The sequence below is a fragment of the Seriola lalandi genome, unplaced genomic scaffold (assembly GCF_002814215.2).
Source record: "Seriola lalandi dorsalis isolate HSWRI2012SDOR001 ecotype SW California unplaced genomic scaffold, Sedor1 jcf7180002054133, whole genome shotgun sequence".
Classification (NCBI taxonomy): Eukaryota; Metazoa; Chordata; class Actinopteri; order Carangiformes; family Carangidae; genus Seriola; species Seriola lalandi.
In genome coordinates this window covers 400,596-420,205 of record NW_019524686.1, presented here as the reverse complement: position 1 = coordinate 420,205, position 19,610 = coordinate 400,596, and the positions used below count along the sequence as shown (strand labels likewise).

Below are 19,610 nucleotides of genomic sequence, written 5' to 3'. Positions count from 1 at the left end.
GGGGGGGGGGGGGGGGGGGTAGTTAGTTTGTATAGAGTCACCACTGTCACCACATGGACAAACACACACAATGAACAGCACACAGACGGCAAGTGGAGGAAGCGAGAGACGGAAATCAAGAGAGAGGACGGAGGATGGATGAACACAGGGCCTAGCGCTGAGAGCGGCGATGATGATGTACCCGTTTGCCCTCTGAGACGCTGGCGGCAGAGTTGGCAGGGGGCCGGTTGGCAGGCTCTTCCTGGGGGTAGTGGGACGGAGTATCGGTCAGATACACCTCCACGTCATCAGGCACTTCTTCCAGGAAGTTAGAGGGAACCAGACCACGGTGGCCGTTGATCTCACCCTGAGGATGGAAACAAGGAGAGGAGTAAACATGGTTGGTGGACTAAAGGAAGGTTGAACATTATGTATTTCACACTGTATTTACAACATGTCATACACTGTGTAAGACCAGACACGCAAACGTGGACAAGCAGCACTCACATAATAGAACCCATCTTCATCGATATCTCCAAACACAGCGATGATGTCACCAGCACAGAAGGTCAGCTCAGCCTATCAGGAGACAGAGATACAGACACGAATATACAAGGAATGTGATCCATATTTAGTATATGAAGGACTTTTTTTCCTGTTGTAGCTGCTGTCATTATATTTCTAAGTAGTTTACACTGGTTTGAAATTTCAAAAGTAAATATATAGCACATATCACACAGGTTTTAGCATTGTGAAAAGGTTGAGAATAAATGTAAGGTGGGTAGCATTAGTTTATGTGTGGCTGTCCTTTGATAAGTGTTTAGCAGTCCATCCTTAGCAGTTAGTGATACCTCGACATCAACATTTGGGGAGCTCTCTCGGGGGTCGTAGTCATACAGAGCCACCATCCTCCTCGAGGCCTGATCTCGACGGAGGCCTCTTCTGTTCTGCTCTGGAAGCGATAATACAGGCCATTTTAACAGGAAGTATTTCATCTCAGGTTTTTCATTCACAATATTTAACCATTTCCAAGCCCACTGACTCTGAAACAGTTCTATAACTGTGTGTTTGAACCCACAGATCTTTACTTGCTCGTGAGTTTGACTCTGCAAGTGTAATACCTATTCTGTCCACAGGGGTGCTGAGTGGCAGGAAGCCCTGTTTGATGAGCTGGTCCATGGTCTCATCGTCCTCCGCTCGAATCTCTGACACCATGTTACAGGGGATCAGCCCCATCCTGCCTCTCACTTCACCTCTGTAAAACCCATCTGTGTCTTTATCACCGTACACCTGGTAATCAAGAGAGTGAAAGAGCGATGTTTAGCGCTCCAGCTTTAAAACATACACTGTGCTTTTTATTTTTTAAATTAAATTGTAAAATAGAATAACAGAGATTGAACATTTAAAGTTGTAGGTGGCCAGCTGGATTGCAGAAGAGCTATTTTAACTGCGAGCTAGTCTATACACTTAAATCTTGCATGATAAACAGGGTAAAGTTAGTCTGAAAGAATTATGCAGTTACTGCACATTATTATTATTAACAGTTATTTACTGTTACTGACAACCTATATTTTAGGATCATAGTGTTTTTAATGTTAAACTTGCACTTTATGGTCTGGGTTCATCTTACAGGCAAATAAACTCACAGAGGAGGAATAAAAAAAGATCAAGAATGAAGTGAGTCAAAGTATCTGGCCATCTGAATTTTAAACTCCCACCCTAATGATCTGCCCCTCTTTGAACGGCAGCTCCTCATCAGCTGCATCTGGGTTAGGGGACATGGACAGGGGGTCGTAGTCAAACAGGGCCACAAAGATCCGGAAGGACTCCTCGGGCTCTGACTCATCGTAGTATGTAGGAGAGCGGCGATCCCGATCCCTGTATCCATCTTTAAAACATGACAGACAAAAAACAAACCAAAGAAAAAATCATCCTGTATCTGTAGATAAGGCAGCCAACAAATGTGATCCAACAAAACAGCTGCTTTGTAGGAGACTCTGTGTCTTTGTAGAATTTTTTATCTCTGTGAAATGAAATTGGCCACAAATGGAGCAGATTTCAGGGCTCAGTGACAAAACCTGGAAATCATTTGGTGACAAAAATAACTCCTGTATATATAGCACTTTTATAATGAGCCAGTCTATATTTTTACATAGTGATGTTTCTTAGCCATGCTTCAATCAAAGGAAATCAATGACAGGAAAGTTTTCGTCTTAATAAGTCTTATTGATTTGCTCATGCAGTGTTGCATTGCAGATTTGATTTTCTCGTCTAGTCATATTTGTGCCTGTGCATGCAGGAAGAAATGTGTGCTCAGTCAACTATTTCAATCATTTACTGTCGCATGCACCCACAAAACACACAAACACACACACACACTACGTGTATTTATACATTTTTATCTATATTTATGTTTGTATATGTTTGTGCACTGAGAGACAAATGAGGAGCAAGACAAAACATGGTGCAATGCACAGAAGTGATTCAGGGATGTGACAACATCAACAAACACACAAGACTCTGACGTGCATGCTACAAAAAGCCAAAACAAAAAGTGCTTCTAATGGTAACAACTCCGTATTTCTATTTTCACATATCAAAACATAACACTTAGTGAAATTCTAAGATTTAAAGCACATATCTATATTTATTGTTCCACATGTTGCCAACTCTTGTAGCAGCAGATCTAAAGCAGAAATGGCTGAGTTGTCGTGGAAGCCTGTCATTTGTTTGAATTTGGCATTGCAATATTTAGAAAATGCACCAGCTAGCAAAGTATAAGACTGTTGAGCCAGTACTTTAGTTTGATGCCTGAAAATACAAGTCTGACATAAAATGCACTGATTCCAGGTCAGCATATGCCAATCTACAGAAGGTTTGGTAACTGTATTATTGTTTTATGTGTTGGTAGGACAGAAATGTAAGGGACAACTGCATTTCCAGCAGCTGATATTTCAAACTCAAACGGTAAAAAAAACAAAGGTCTAAAAAAACATAAAGCAATGAAGTCAGTGTAGTCATTCTTTAATGTCTAGCACTATTAACTCTTCAAAATTTCATGCATGAATGCTCCCATTATAAGTGTAGTGGGTGTGGTTGTACCACAAAGGGGAGGGGTTTAGCAGGCATCTGGAGTTCAGTGCAGTGAGTGAGGCATTCTCTGAGCAGTCAATCAATCATTTATCATCTGCAACTGTGGAAACGTTCATCCTGGACCCGAGGTATGGCTTGCCAGTGGGTCCACCATTTCAGTGCAGTGCAGTCATGCTGTTCAACTGTAAGCATAATAATAGCTATTATTATTTAAGACAGAGAGACAGGCACTTGCAAGTGTCCACAGCTACTGTTTGCCATTTGCCAGTTGCTGGTGGCATTTTTGTTGCCATGCTGTGGTGGTAAAAACAGGACTGCAGGCACATACCATGGGGAGACCTGGTGCCGCCCATGTGCCTGCGGGATGACCGTGTCCTGTGCCGAGCTACTCTGCCATAGTAAACATCCTCGGTGATGGGGGAGAGGTTTCCCTCACTGTTATTCTCAGAGGTTACCTCTATGGGAAACACCAGTTAGAGGGTGATGGGGTTACAACGCAAAAAGCACAACCTTCCCCTCCCAAAAGGTCAACTAAAGATTTGTGTTGCCACCTAAAACTTACAAGGTCATAACAAATGCACACAGGAAAGCAGCTATGAAAAACTACCGTCATTGTCAGAGTAGATTATGGTATCGTTTTGTAGTGCAATTGTGCAGTTAAAGAAAAATCTCCAGCTTGTAGCATCATGATAATCACTGCAAGATTGAACTTATGTTAATGTAGTGGAGAGCATGAGAGCATGGTTCATAGACACAGAAGTGATCTGGAGACACACAGAAGCTCATGACAGCTTTAACAGAGAAACAAACACTACTGCAATATGGCACAGACAACATAAAAATCCTTTCTAAAATAGCCTAACCCTTTCTTCCTCAGCCTCCTGCCCATACTAACCAATGGAAGGGACCATTAGAGGTCGCCTCTGAGGTTGGGGACCGCCATGATGGATTCTTCTCCCAGGTTCCCGGTCATGGCCGCCTCCAGCCGGAGTGTTTGTCTGAAATGCACATAAACACACAAGACATTCGCAAACATTAGACATTCATGAGTTGCTCACAGACACGTGAACAAACTTGCAAACAGTATGTGAAAAAAATGACATTGACATACTTGTACAATTGTATGTAAACAAAATCATGCAGCACTCACAGGCAGGCACGCTGAAACACAGACACATAGACACACAATCAAACACACACAAGCCCACAGGAAGTTTTAACATTCCAAAAATAAAGCAAAAAACTAAAAACATACTACTCACTTAAAATTTGTAAAAAGAAAAAAAAAAAGAAAGAAAAAAGGTAAAAGGCTGTGTAAAAGATGTCGGTAAGCTCCGTGTATGTTACAACACTCCATTGTAACGCTGAACTGGTCAAACCCAGTTTCTCACTGTGTCTCTCTCCAACATGCTCAAACACAGCCTCTGTCTGTTTATCTCCATGGTGCCGAAACATTAAAGGTGCTTTCAGACACCGAGCGGCTTCAGGCTACCTCCGATCCTACTAACAGCCTGTACCATTCACCGCAGGCTGCGACGCAGATGGTATAAGCTCATCCCAAAACTAGAGAGTTGCAACTTAAAGCAGAGGACATGTTTAGCAATATGACCTGATCAAAATAGAACATTTTGCTAACTAATATCTTACATTCGTCCACCGTGGATAAGCAGATATTGCTCCAGCATCATTTCTCATCACTGATGTCTTAATGTTAAGTAATGTAGCTCAAACTGTAAAGTGAAATAAGCTTATCTCTTCAGTGTAGTTTCTGTAGTTGCCAAGGTCACACGTCAAGCGATCATGGAAAGTTGAAAAGGTTGAACCATCATCAGCTCCATCAACTCAGCAGCCAATAACCTTGTGTGTTCATGAAAGCAGCACTGACAACAATGGAGGCAGTCTGAAAGCACCTTTGCACCCAGTCTGTCTCTCTCCATGGTGCTGAAGCATTCAAACCCAGTCTCTTTCTTTCGCTGTTCATCTCCGTGCTCAAGAAACGGTCAAACCCACTGTCTCTACCTTTCTTATCCATGGGCCGAAACATTGAAACCCATTTTTTTCCCTCTCGCTCTTTTGATATAAATTCGATCTAAACTCAGCACACACACTAACAACACATATCAAGTGCAAGTCAAGGCAGCAGACTCAATTGAAGTATCTGTGCCTGTGCAGTTCACTAAAGAATAATAAATTTGGGTGGTTATGACTCTTGGGTTTAGAATAAGTGCAAAGAACTGCACCTTAGGTGTGTTGTGCGAGTTGCGTCGACGTCCCTCTTCCAGCTGCATCTCAGAGTACAGCTCCTCCTCATCCTCTTCCATGATGTCAGACAGGTCAGAGCCCCGGCTGCTTTCGCTGTGATAATCTTCATTGTGACTATAGTGAGGCTTTCGGTAGTCACACATACACACACACAAACAAACACACAGACGCAAATGTTTAAGTCCACATACATACATAACATACATGCACACAGCAAACACACATGGATAGGCAAACACACGCACATGAGCACACGCACACGTGCGCGCGCACACACACGCACACACACACACACACACACACACAGGTACGGGCACAGGAGTGTATGCATGCAACCACCCAGACATGCATGCACACACACATCCAAACATACACACACTTAAAGAGGTTCTCCATTGAAAAACACATTGGAGGTGAGGCTGGAAAGAAGGCAAAGCATCCATCACTTATCATGTTGTTCTTACCGGCCTCCCCAACTCAGAGCCTCTGAGGAACTCATCTACTGAGGGTCCTCTCCGACGGCCGCGTGCAAACCCTTCCTCATCTTCCTCTTCCTCGTCAGAGTGATGCTGGTGAAATGAATGACCCTGCTCTCCGTACCTGCCCTGCCTCCTCTCCCCCTGAAAACGTATGAAAAATTAAGAAAGTCAGAAACAGAGGGATGGAAAGTGCTACTTGGTTATTGCATTTTGCAGTTATTTTGCTGCTCTTTACATTTTACAAGTTTGACAACACAATCTGCTCTGTCTTTTCGGTGTAATAAACTGACAATCATAGAAAGCTAAATATCCCTTTGTACACAAACAATAAATTACTACATTCACTTAATTTACTCCCCTTCATTTACGGGTCGTTTAAATTTACAGATTAAATTCACAGTTTGTCTTGTTGTGAGTTTCTTTTTTCTTTGTTGACTGTGTATTCCATTCTCACTAAGCATCAGCCATCTGTAATATATGATGAGTGAATTTAGTATGTCCATTTCCATCAGACCTTGCCACTTTCTGCTGCCACCCTCTGCGCTGCCTCTCGGGCAATGGCTTTGGCCACGGTGTCCGGAATAAGCGTGCCTCTGGGCTGTGGTAGAATCCTCTGCGGGGAGGGGGAGCGTGGATTGGCAGAGGGAGGGGCCTCGAGGGTGTGGCCTTGCATGGGCACAGGAGGCTGGGAAGAGGGAGAGCGCGAGGGGTCCCAACCGGGCTGGCCAGGTGGAATAGCTCCCCCGTGGTGGGCCGCATGCTCTTTGGCATCCAGGTCTCTGGCACTTACTGGTCTCTGAGGTATAGGGTGGGGCTGGGGGTGGGGTAGCAGAGGCAGTTGGTGCTGGGGCCTGGGACCTTGGTGGGGTGGACGAGGCTGAAGATGTAGTGGCTGGGGCTGAGGATGTGGGGGTCGAAGCTGGGGTTGCGGTGGTCCACCTGGATGGGGAAGTCTGGGATGGGGTTGAGGGTGGGGAGGATGGGGCGGGAGTGGTTGTCCATGTGCCTGGGGTGGAGCAGGAAGTTGGGGTGTGGCATGAGGAAGATGAGGGGATTGGACGTGGGGTTGAGCATGGGGATGTGGAGGGGGGCCTGCGTGGGGGTGCATTGGGGGTGGCAGGGGAAGCGGAGGTAGAGGCACAAGCAGGTTGTTTGGAATGACGGCGACTTGGGAGTCCTGGGATTCTCCCTGTACTGACAGCGTCCTGACGATGACCTCCCTGGCCTCCAGGCACTGAATCCTTGTCAGCTCGACGGTAACATAGTCTGCCATTGGGTACAACACCTCAGCTATCTGGGTTTAAACAGAAAATAAAATGTTAACATCAACAGAAACTGTATAATCAATTTTAGCAACAACTACAACATTAGAATCACAGTCAAAACACCAGAAGTGAAAACATGATCACATCCCCACGTGATTGTCAACTTCTGCCCCCTCTCCTTACAAGCCGGGAGCCCCTCTCTCTCTCTCTCTCTCTCTCTCTCTCTCTCTCTCTCTCTCTCTCTCTTCTACTTCATCACGCTGCTAGATTAATGACTCAGCTACACAGTTAGTCCAGCCTTTTTGAACTTAGTCTAATTTCTGTCCCTCTCTTGCTCTGCCGAGACACAGCAGTTACCCCTGGTTTCTCCAGAGCTCTCATCTGGCCGCAACAATTCTGCTGCCCATTCTCAACAAATAATCAGTTTGATTATACATTTTCCCTCGTTCCAATTCCTCTGCATTCTTCACTGGGGTTCTCTGAACTAGTCGTGTAACAAGGATGAATCTCATTATAATGATCCCCTGCTCTTTCGTCACTCATGAGGGACTGGCAAAATGCTACTTAAAATGCTTTTAAGTTCCAACTCAGAGAGCAGCACAGAAGTAGTTTGCTGCCAAACATGGCTCAGTGTTGATTTACACTTTCCAGATATTGTGTTGATTTACTCTGAAGGTCACCAGAGGGAGTAAGAGACCTTTCCAAGACATTTCATAGGTCCCACATTGAGAGACCTGTACTGATAGTGATTCACAAGTAGGTGGCACTGCTGTGTGCGCTGACAGCCTTGATGACATAACGCCTCACTCAACAACAGAGGCTATTAGCATCCCATCTGTGATGTATGTTCTCATGTTTGAAGTGGATCAGACAATTCACACAGTGTTTTACATAATGTGTCTGTGTACTGCATGTAGGCCTTTGAAATATGGATCCCATATGCTTGTGAATTCTCAACAAACCAGTTCTTCTGTATCCACGATACTGTAGAAAGTCACATTTTCTCTCTAATCACGAGTGAGGCCTTTAACCCAAGATGAGCTCCTCACCATCACTCACCACACCTTCTTTAACAGACTGAGCTAAAATAAGGACAAAGTCTTGCTTGGTAATACTAAAACCTGCTAACTCACCCTCTGTCCTTTAGTGCATACTGCGTAGCCAATGACATTTGCACCATTAGATGTGCCTGTGGGAGAGAGGATTGGTGGCTTCCAGCAGACCTGTAGGACCCCTGGAGCCTGCCCACAGAGCACCTGTACATCCTGGGGAGGCAGTGGAGGGCCTGGGAGGTGAGAGAATAGGTGTAAGAAGAAAAAAAGTGATGATTCACTGTTATCTTATATCATCATCATACAAACAAGAGGAGAGGGTGTGATGCATTCATCAAATGCACAAATGGGCACACTCACAACCATGCACAGGAATGCCCACATACAAGAGAGGGGGTGGGAGGATTCAGGAAAACAACAAACTGGGTTCATTCATAATTTACCCTACATGTTTAAATGTGTGAAAGAATTACATTAACATCTTATTTTGTATTTTGTACATATGCACAGTCCATGCTGATACTTGTGATAATGTGACATTGCTAGTGGGGGACATTCACAAGACATTGTGTGCTGTGTTTATAAAATGTTATGATAGTATATGGATGCGTGACTGTGGGACTAACCTAAGATGCTCCATAATCAAACTGAGCCCTCTTAGTGTTATCATTATTTTGCAAAATATTTTCCTCTGGTCTAGTGCTACACCATAACCACCATACACTACTCTTTATTAGAAGATTTAAAAAGGGAAAAAAAAAGAGAAGGTAGAATGAACGCGGGCTTCTGGGCCTCTTTAGAGAAACACTGTTGTCTCAGCATGCAGCACACAATCCAGAGAGACTAACTACAGCCCAGTCTTTGTCTTCCACTCTCCTGGATCACTGCATAAAACATGCACAACTGCATTCAAGCAGAAGCAAATGCACACTGATACAAAATGGCCATTTCAGTGAGCAGTGGAAGGGCACTGCTTTATATAGAACTGGTTATTCTAGGCTAGGCTATAGGCTGAGTAAATGACTCATCAGAATAATAACTGATTGTATCTTGTGATGCAGGGCTGGTCTCTAATTAGTCATGTGCTTGGTGCAGTAAGCAAACTTGGGCAAAATTGCATTTGAATTTGGTTAGAAAAAACATGGTGTGATTAAATTTCATTAGATACATGAATGACAACATTGTTAGTAGATGAAAAGTTGTTCTTCAATCTCAGAACCATAACAAAATGCCATTTTGCCCACATCGCTCAACTAATTAATTCATCTATTTAGTCTCATGAGTATAACCCTCTTCCAAAAGTATCATAGCACAAATGTCATCTCTGTCCATCGGTTTTCTGTACAAAGTGCTAAGACATATGGGAAACTCAGCCCAGGACTGATGTTTCATTCTGACCTGTTCTGCAATATGGTGTTGGACCTAGACAAAATACAATACACAACAATGGCATGGTAAGGCAATGCGTTACTGTACTCTTCTACAGTACAGTGATATCTGACGTTATGACGTTATGTTACATATTAGACCTGACATTATAAACAGAGTAGTAGCAGTCTGTAATCTCCATCTGTCCTACTACAGCAGTGTTAAAAACAAAAAGAAAGTATACAATACTATTGACAATTGTCTGTTATGGAGCTATGGATATATTATTGGTAATGGATCTCTATGTATAGAAATGAGCCTTGCTGACCTGCAGCCTGAGTGCAGAACTCCACACCAGCTTCCTTCCTCTCTCTCTGCTCCAGTGGCAGTTGCCATGGCACCTGGTGCGGCTGTGCCACCACTGTCACTTTGTACACCGTCAGGGGCTTCAGGTTGAGGAAGCGTAGTCTATACCTTCCTGGCTTAATCACAGCGTGCTCTACCCCATCCAAGAACACGGTGTGACCATAGTTACTGTTACTAGGCAACCAGGAGAGCTCGGCAGTGTCACGCTGGATGTCATCGACTCGCAGACCGCACGGTGCGACCACCACATTGGCTCCCACCAGCAAGGTGCACCGCAGCTCCTCTGACAAGCCCCGGTCAGTGATGCACTGCACGGATACACGATGAACGCAACCGTCCAGGTCCAGCTTCTCCAGCAAACACTTGGTCCGGCCACCGTACTGTATACTAGCACGAAGTTCCCCATCTACTAACACGTTGTAGCCAGAGATGTTCCCCCAGCCCAAAGGCACTAGTGGAGGCTCCCAGGCCACAATGACGCTCCGTGCCAGCTGCTTGATCAAGGTGATCTTTCGGGGATAAGGCACAACATTTTCAGCCAGGTCCTCAGGGTCAAGGGGCCCCCCTGTCCCATTGCTACAGGGAACCAAGGCATTAGCTGAACCCAGGAGGCCATCCTGGGAGGCACCTCCATCCACTGCCATCAAGGCCATGGGTGTGTGGTCCAGTTGGCCCAGGGTTTCTCCTCCCTCCCCAGCCTGAATTGCTGGTTTTTCCTTGTCCTGGACAAACTCCACGAAGTTGGAAGGGACAAGTCCTCGCTGGCCATCCAGCAGCTCCCCTGTGACACAGAAAGAAGCAGAGAGACTATTTTGTGCCTCATACTTTTATGTTCATGTTTCCTAATAGTGTAATGCCAACTACCTGAAAATACTACCCTTTAACAACTATCCCTGTGTGGTGCCTCCTACGAATGCTAAAATAGGCATCACTAATGGATCCTTACAAGAGAAAGACAAAACGAAAGCAGTAACATGAATACATATAATTGTACGTGAGCTTTTTTCCTTGCAAGGTGGGAATGAGTCAGAGAGTGAGAGGCAGGAGAGTTGTAAATATACAGTATGTACTATTCTCTAAGATGTAAGATGCACCGCTGGTTCTCTGATGCCATCTTTTATACTCTCTCCAGTAAACACAGAAGTAAGAAAACACTCCTTTTCAAGATTTCGAAGAACTTGAACTTAAGTTCACTGCTTTTGAACATTTCCAGGAACACCCCTGAGCATGTAGATGCTGTGGTCAATGCAGAAAAAAACAGCTTAGATCTGTTCTGTAGTATTTTTCCCAAAGGGAAGAATTTTGTCTTCAAAAAAGCTATCATCTCGTCCTTCAATCCCTTTTTCCACAGAGGCCTTAGAGACCTTAAGACCATGTGTGCATCTGTGTGTGTTGTTTGTGTGTGCTGATGATTAAGATGAGTCCCACTGGATTAGTCATCAAGCTAAAAGGGACCAAGGTCCCATCTTGACAACAGCTTGGTCAGGCCCGATTCTCCCTCCTGCATGGTAAATACAAGGCTTCTCCACGATGCCATGCAATCTCACCGCCCACAGCTAATGAATCACTGCAGCTGAGTACTACTGTGTTTGTGACGGCCTGCGCTGGCTGCAGGATTGCTAGCTAGAGGGATTAGGATTGCCTCTGATTGAGAAGCCTTCATAATTCTAAAAAGATTATACAAGAGAATCACTCCAATCACCACTTATGAAAAGTGCAATGGAATTTTTCTTGGTGACACTGGTGCACTGGAGCATACTTATAAATGTATATACTTAAGTGTGAGATACATGCAAGGATAGATATCATCTAGTGGAACTTTAAAGTAAGAAATAATCAATTACAAACACTGATACATAGGTGGATCATAAACTATAAAACAGGTCTGGAAACTTTAATATCTGAGCATTCAAAAAATAGATCGCAATGTCTCATATGTCTCATCGGGAACAGTCTTAAAAATCATTGCAACATAACTACATGAATACATTCACACTGCACTAACAAAGAGGAGGTCACAAGATGAATATAGCCAACAGTTTTATGAAGGACAGATACTGTATGAGTTATGAATGCTGCAACTGTCATGCAACCTAACAGCAACCTTTGTAGCAGTGTGTAGAATGACTGCATCAGCATTATAATCCTTTTACATTAAGTTTTCATTGTGTTATATCGTAATGTAGAGAGCTTGTAATGCATGTCACTTTAAATATACAACAACTATACATATACTCGTACATAAACAATACAATGTACAGCATATGTGCTACAACAGTCAGTGCTCCCCAGACATGGTCATTTTAAAAGCATTTACACGGCAAGTACAATATTTTAAATAGATCAAATTCTCTAGGGGAGAAACTGAGCTGACACACACTTTTTGGCATTTGTCTCATTGTGAGGTAATTAATACATGATGATGCACACGCTTGTTGTGACTGTCAAGCATTCTCTGCTACAGCAGCAGACACTGACTCAGGCAAAATCACACAACTTGAAAAGCAACAAAGGACACCCCCTGCTTCACTGTCATCTTTTATCTTTACACTGACATTTTTTTATGACATTTGTCATCTGATTGTCTGCTTAAGACTAACTTGCAAGTTAATGCTAAAATTATTTTCAGTCATCTCCAACTCAAGGACAACTTCAAACACATCACTTGTGTTGGCCTGTTTTATTTCTCACCTTCATAGAAGCCATCATCATCCATGTTTCCATACACGTACAGATACTTTCCGGCCACAAGGGGGAGTTCTGCTTCAGGATGCTCGTTTGGTCCATCGTAAGGGTTATAACTGAAAGGAAAAATATTAACACTTCACTCTTTTACTTTTTATGTCAAGAGCCTCTTCCTTAAATCTGTAAATATTACTACATTCATAAAGGACCTGTTAATAAACTTAATAAAGATCATCTGCAATAAAACCAAGACTCCTGAAGCTGGTCTCATTCACCTGTAGCGGGCAGTGCAAAGGCGGACCTGGCCTGTGTAGCGAGGCTTGGACCTGGGTGATGGGCTGGCCTCATCCTCCATCTATAGATTAACAAAAGAAACAAAGATATTGTTAAATAAGATTAAACAATTATCAATCATTATTACCATCATTAAGTTTGAATACATGACAATATAAGTCAACATGGCCAGGGTAATGTTGTTGTCTTCAAGGTATGGTACATGCAATAATGTGATGAAATTTAGTGATGTGGTGTCACTCAGACCCACCTCTGATGAGGTCAGCTGTCGAGGGGTGCTGGGGTGGTCCGTTGTCACGGTGCTGGATTTGACAGACAGCAGTTCTGGTCCTTCACTGTCTCCAGTCTCCGGCATGCAGGGCAAGAACTGGGAGATCAGTAGCGGCGTGTTTGCCGTGCTCTCATCGCCTGGGAGACATTGATTTCCATAGCAAATGAAGAGCAACTGTCAATCCTTCTCTACCCATTTGCTGCTCATTGCACAGCTATTGATCTTCATGGCAAATTCTATTCCATCCCCATCAACACCTCACATCTGCAATGTATTTGTCCTTAAATACCACTGAGGTCCTCATGGGAAAAATAATCTTAACAAAACAAAATAGAAAACTGCAGTCTAGTGGTGTGAATGGCTGAATTCTTTGAAGAAATTACCGTAAGTCAACAACATGGATCCACTGCATCACTGGGTTCTTGTGGTTTGTGAGTGGGTAATATTATGCATTAGAACAAAAGCATCAGTGAGCCCCCTCTGTTTCAAGTGAAGAGAAAGATAAAACAGGATTTCCAGCACTTCAAAGACCTTTGGTCTGTGCCAGACTGTATAAATCTACATCGCTGATATGGCTTTATCTGCTGGCTCTGCAGGTTATACCATGTGTTGTTAGAATACTAATGTGTTAAACTACATTCATGACATACATCAGGCCTGTGATCAATTAGGGTAGATATTGATCATGAATAAGCAGTATCGCCGTTAATGGTGTCCACCTCTGGTCAGGAATAAGCTGATCCAGCTGTTATGTTAGCTGTCTGAGGATTAGATTGCTCTGACTCTCATTTCATTCTGATCATAAAGCCTTTTGATCACATGTAATTTGGTGGGTGCTTTAATCAAGTGTAGCGAGAATACATAAATTTTTAAGAATAGGTGGACTCCACTGGTGGTAAACCATTTAACCCTTAGTAACATTTTCTTACTGTCAAAGCGCACAGAGCTACATTTACCACTGAGTGAAGATATAAAATCATCAATAACCATAACAAATATTACTACCAAAATAATTCTAATGAATTATACATATAAAAATTTCATATGTAAACACATTGTTTTTAATTACTCAAAACTGAAGTTTGAAAATGAGGTGGGACTATTGACCCACCTGTCTCCGGTTGGCCTTCAAATCCAACGATGACCTGTGGGAGTTTCTTGTGTAGTGAGAGGGGGATCTGAGATGTGGAGGTGGGATTAATTTTAAGGATGTCCACAGTATCTGATTGCAAACGAAAATTCAGCAACTCTTTGGACAGCTGGTGGAAGTGTTCACTCTGTGACCTGCATTTCTGCTCCAGGTCACGAACCTTGACCTTTGACAGACAATGAAGAGAGCAAAAGGGGGTGATAATGGCCAAGAGAAGGGAGTGGGAAAAAAAGAGAGCAAAATATGAGGAAAAACATACTACAAGACGCAAAGCATGGAACATACTTCATCACATGTATTTGCACAGATACGAGTCCTCTAAAGAATAGCCAACGTTTTATCTGTTAATGTTGATCCAACACTGAACCAATTAGAAAAGGATCCCTAAAGACCCATTTTCCAGCTTATAGCAGCATATTATATTGAAACCACTGCAGTCTAATCAACGCACATGGAAGTGTAGAGTCATCTGCTGCAGCTGCTGGTACACAACATAGCTAAACTCTGATAACAAAGCCTGAGCACTGCAAAGAGTTAAGAGGATTAGAAATCTTACAGTATATACATTAAATACGTCATATCACTGACATATCAGAAGAAGCTGGGGAAGATGTATGGGTGTACAGTGGGTAGCATATGGATAAAGAAATATAGCAAAACCTTATTCAGTATCATTCAGTGTATATAGGGATTCTCAATTTGCAGAAAAAACCCACTAAAGGCTTTGAAAGCTGCGGTGATTTGCTGCAAATTCACACAGGCAACAAAGGGGAGATGAAACTAACCGGGGAGGAAAATAAATACCTGAAACATTCTGTCCTTATTGTTCTGTTCAGATAAAAAGCAGCAGAACAGAAAAAAATAAAGAAAGAAGAAAAATTAAAAGAAAAAAATACATGCTGAAACACCAAACACCAGTAAATGCTATTGTAATTGATGCAAAGTAGGAAAAAATAATGCAAAACAACAATATATTTATCAGCACAGATAAATACACAGAAGCCAAACAAAATGAAAGTGGGAGGAACTGAAAAGACAAATATACATCTGTCAAACTAAAAAAGCCCAATAAGCACAAAATGACTGAGGACTGTGGTTTCACAGAATACAGAATATAAGTTCTAGGTTTGTTTCCTATAGAGAGTGGAGCTATGGTTTCCTTCCTGTTAAAGTGTGTGTTTGCCCATTAGTGTGCAGATACAGGCGTGTGAAAAAGACTATAAATTAATTCATTGGATTTGTAAGAAGAGAGCTACACTCCTTGACAGTGGAGTTTCCATTTCTCCATCCAAACGCTTGATGTTTATCTGAGCCATACTGAGGCTGCTTGCTCAGTAAAATCGTATTCAAGTGCTTAAGATGGATAATAACATGACCTCACTTGAACTACACTCAAAGGAGTCAACACACTATTGTCGTGACAAAAGGATTTAGAGTGAAATGAGAAAATAATTTCAAGTAGACGGGCCAGTGACAAGCATCTTAAAGACTCTGATGAAACACAGCAGGTCGGTGATTTGATCGTGGGGAAATTTATAAAAGTATTCAAGGTCAGCCTGGATGCAGGATTAATGGGATGTGTGAGTCCACAAATGTTGTGATAAAAGTTTTTAGTGATATTGCGTCCAACAACAGTACAGAAAACCTAGAAGAAGAGAAAGAGAAAACTCAATGTTTTATTATATTATTCAATAAGCCTTGATGTTGACAAACTGATTTTTTAAATCAGCTGGCTTTTGATGTCTGTTCTGTTATTTATACAGGAAAATAGTATCACAGTATTAAAAAAAAAAAAACTTACATGATGTTACAGCAGACTATATGTGGAATTCAAATGTAAAGCCATATTTTATGCAACACCACCTGTTTCAAGGCAAAGGGCATCAGCGAGTCACTATTTCTATATGTCAGAACAGATGAAATGTCTCGAGGAACCTGAATTAAACCAGGATCCAGAAAGACGACAGAGGCCATGAGTCGGAGGTTTAAGTTTCTGACAATGTTCCCAACAAGTCCTGTGTGCTGCCCAGTTAAACCAAGGGTTCGTTGGTCTCATCTTGCTCAACATTAAGGTCTCTACACACTCACTGCCCACCCACACAGGTGTTTGGCCTGATTAGACGTACTCTGAAGGCCGTGTGCAGACTGACTGTGCCTCTCTGACATCTCCCTCAATCTCTTGTTAGCTTTGCTGCAGGACAACTCATACTGTTATCATTTTTATCAGTATTCAAATGATTAATTCATGGTCCCCGGACGATGAAACCTACTGACTTTGGTGAGCACCTGACTTTTCCTCTGGCACCATCAGCAGGTCACAATTTTTATTTTGACAATTTTGTCTTTTGTATTTTATTACTAAACTCCCATCAACCTCAGCTGTACTGTTCAGTGCTAATTAATAAATGTTAGTACATGCTAAACGTTTTTTTAGTACTGTTACATTTTATAGCTAGTATACATAGCACAGCCTCACACTGCTGCTAGTGTGGCTAGTGTAATGTGTAAACTGGCCTTTGTAAGACTAGTTTCTTCTGTTAATTTAAACATTTTTCACATATATCTTCACATATATAGCTATATATGAATAGACCTGTATTTGCCATCTGTGTTTTCCTTATCTGTTGAGCATCTTCCTTATTTCCTTATCTGTCTAGTACTACATGAAACATCCCAAACGATTTTCTGTTTTATTTTATCAGATTAAAACAAAGAGACAAACTATATTTATCAAAGTAACACTGAGGTAAAGCTGGAGAATGTTCTGTGTTTCCTCATGTTACTGTACCTCTAACAGGTATACTGCTTCCTCATGCTCTTGGTCAGCTTGCACCCGAGCCTGCAGAGAACACACAGAAACACACAGTGACAGCTGACACTGTGATCACAGTCCATGATGCAGAACAGACAGCACACAGCTGATATACTGTCAACCCAGTACCCAGAGGAGGCTCGATGGTTGATCACAGCAGGAGATCCCTACTCCTGATGGTACAGCTCTAATGAACACTAGAACATTTATTTTAGGGGATGTTTGTGTCCAGTGAGGGAAGTAAAAGCACAGTCTTCAACATTAAAAAGCTCTCTGTGTAATTGTGCAAATCACTCTGGTTGGACACTACACAACTGTTTGTCTGTTCGTTATTAACTGGTTCATTTAACAATTAAAAATGTAGGTTTGAAAATCTCTGAGTGATGATTATCAAGGTGATTGAGTTTCTGTAAGACATGTTGTAGTTAAATATGCAACACAAGCACTGAAATAAATTCTGCAACCAATCTGGGCCAGACTTGGTAAAAAGTAAGGCAGACAATTTAACATCCTCAATATTTGAACAGCTTCAAAAGTATCAAAAGCACTTGAAGTCCAAATGTTCCTTGTCATATTTGAAGGTTTGTTTGACTGCTTTCTAAGCAGAGTAAGAACACATATATCCCCAGTCTTCAAAAAGGTACCAGATAGAATACAACACCTAGAGCAGTCATATCTGCATGCTGAAAGATGTTCCCAAGGTGTATAAATTTATCAACAACTAGAAAAGCAACATTTTTAGCAAAGAGCGGATTGAAACTGCATCTCTAATAAAATCTGCTGATTTTTGGACAGGTTTCTGAGGTCTTTATATTTCCTGATACAGTAGCACTGATTCAGTGACAGTGAATCAGCACAAACTGGCTACTGACACATCAATAACTGAATGAGGAGCTTTGGCATCAAGTCACTGCTCTGATCAGAAAAGTAATGACCCAGGAGTGTTATGTCAACTGCATAAAAATTAAGCTTTCAATAACCCCCTTTCCTTTTTTTGACTTTATCCATTTGGCCATACCTTATGCAATTGATTGATCTCCTTCTGTTTGGTGTGAAGGGCCACCAAGGATTGCTCATGCTCTATCTGCAGCTGCTGCTTCAGCTCTACAGCCTCGTGCATATGCTAAGAAAGGAGAGGAAAAAGATGTGGTTATGCTGAAGGATGTTACTTAAAGATGATTTCTGACAATATCCCAAAAGAGCTACCCGACCACAATCCTTCTCTATTGATGGTTACACATACAATACAGCTAGACCTTGAAAGTCTCAACAATTACCTGAATATTGCTGCTGTTATCCCTGACACTGAAAGGAGGGTGTGTGCTGCAGTAGGTTGGCTTACCCACCCTATCAAGGAGCCTTTGAGAAAATTGAGCACAATCTATCTGAATGACAATTAGCTGCAGGCAGTTCTGCATTCTGATGTGAGAGAAATACACACAGTTTGTGATATCGGGGTCGTCAGAATATGGTCAAAGCAATGATTTGATTGCATCAGTTTTCAAATTAAAACAGGAAAAGTTTGACGTTATGAAATGTGCTTATTAGCTTTCATTCTGAGAGAAGATTGATACCATTCTCATGTCTCTGTGTCTGAACTACAGAGCTACCGCCAGCAGCATATTTCTCAAAATGTTGAACTACTATTTTAAAAATCAGTCTCAACTTCTCAAGTCTCGAGTTCACTACTTAAAATATGAAGAGTTTTATACAGTACGAGCACATTATATAATTTATAATGTATATCTGTCGCATCCAATCTACTGTATGTTCCAACGTGACTCAGACAAAGCTGTCATACATGGTCACCCACGCTGATCCCAAATCTACCCTCTCCGAAATCAGCCGACTCATGACTATACAGTATCTATCCATGGAGTCACGTCCAGCTGCCACATCTTGCAGAAACAGAGTTAAGGCACAAGATGTTTCTGCAGGCTTAAGAAGAAAAGACAGCTTAGAAAGCTCTGACATTCATCATTTTCTCTCCGTATTCTCTCTCCCTTGAAAAAAAAAAGAAAAAAAGAAAAAAAAGAAAAGCCTCTTTACCTCCTGGAGTGGCTTCGAGGTGTCCTGAGCAGGCAGCCACTGCTTTGCATAATCAGGGAGAAGCTCTAAGCTGCAGAGGACTGGGCTGGCTGAGAGGCTGACACTGTCAGAAAACTATTTTTTTTAACCCTTGAATATTCGGGGAGAACTTGATGAAGTCACCTACATTTTCAGGAAACACCCTGTGATGTCATGGTAAAACAGAAATAGACCTGAGCAGCTCCACTGGAGCAGCTGGAATTCAAGTGTTCAGCATAAGCTGAATGGAAACAGAGGCAGAGAGGCAGCAGAGGACCGACCAGCAAGAAAGCACAACTCAAAAACTCAAACTCAACTGGGCCTGTGTATATTCTCATTTGTCCAGGTCATAGTATCCTAAAGTTCGTGTACGCATCGGACCAGTCCTAGCCTGGTCAGATGCGTACACGAACTGATGAAGCCTCTTGGATGAGAGGTGAAACGTCTTCCCAGACAAATAACCTACT

General features: G+C 42.3%; 1 protein-coding gene across 1 annotated transcript in view; it reads right to left on the bottom strand.

Annotated features, from left to right (window-relative positions):
• rimbp2a (RIMS binding protein 2a) overlaps positions 1-19,610 on the bottom strand; it is a 62,607-nt gene that overhangs the window by 6,182 nt on the left and 36,815 nt on the right. The window contains exons 4-22 of the mRNA XM_087173230.1: positions 18,095-18,199; positions 17,053-17,103; positions 15,069-15,092; positions 14,226-14,430; positions 13,094-13,251; positions 12,825-12,904; positions 12,556-12,665; positions 9,827-10,645; positions 8,212-8,363; positions 6,328-7,107; positions 5,799-5,954; positions 5,313-5,459; positions 3,968-4,070; positions 3,401-3,529; positions 1,698-1,867; positions 1,101-1,269; positions 831-931; positions 487-558; positions 182-346 (exon numbers count right to left, since the gene is read on the bottom strand). Of these exons, the coding sequence (XP_087029356.1) occupies positions 182-346; positions 487-558; positions 831-931; positions 1,101-1,269; positions 1,698-1,867; positions 3,401-3,529; positions 3,968-4,070; positions 5,313-5,459; positions 5,799-5,954; positions 6,328-7,107; positions 8,212-8,363; positions 9,827-10,645; positions 12,556-12,665; positions 12,825-12,904; positions 13,094-13,251; positions 14,226-14,430; positions 15,069-15,092; positions 17,053-17,103; positions 18,095-18,199 (3,696 nt within the window). The remainder of the gene's footprint in view (positions 1-181; positions 347-486; positions 559-830; positions 932-1,100; positions 1,270-1,697; positions 1,868-3,400; positions 3,530-3,967; positions 4,071-5,312; positions 5,460-5,798; positions 5,955-6,327; positions 7,108-8,211; positions 8,364-9,826; positions 10,646-12,555; positions 12,666-12,824; positions 12,905-13,093; positions 13,252-14,225; positions 14,431-15,068; positions 15,093-17,052; positions 17,104-18,094; positions 18,200-19,610) is intronic.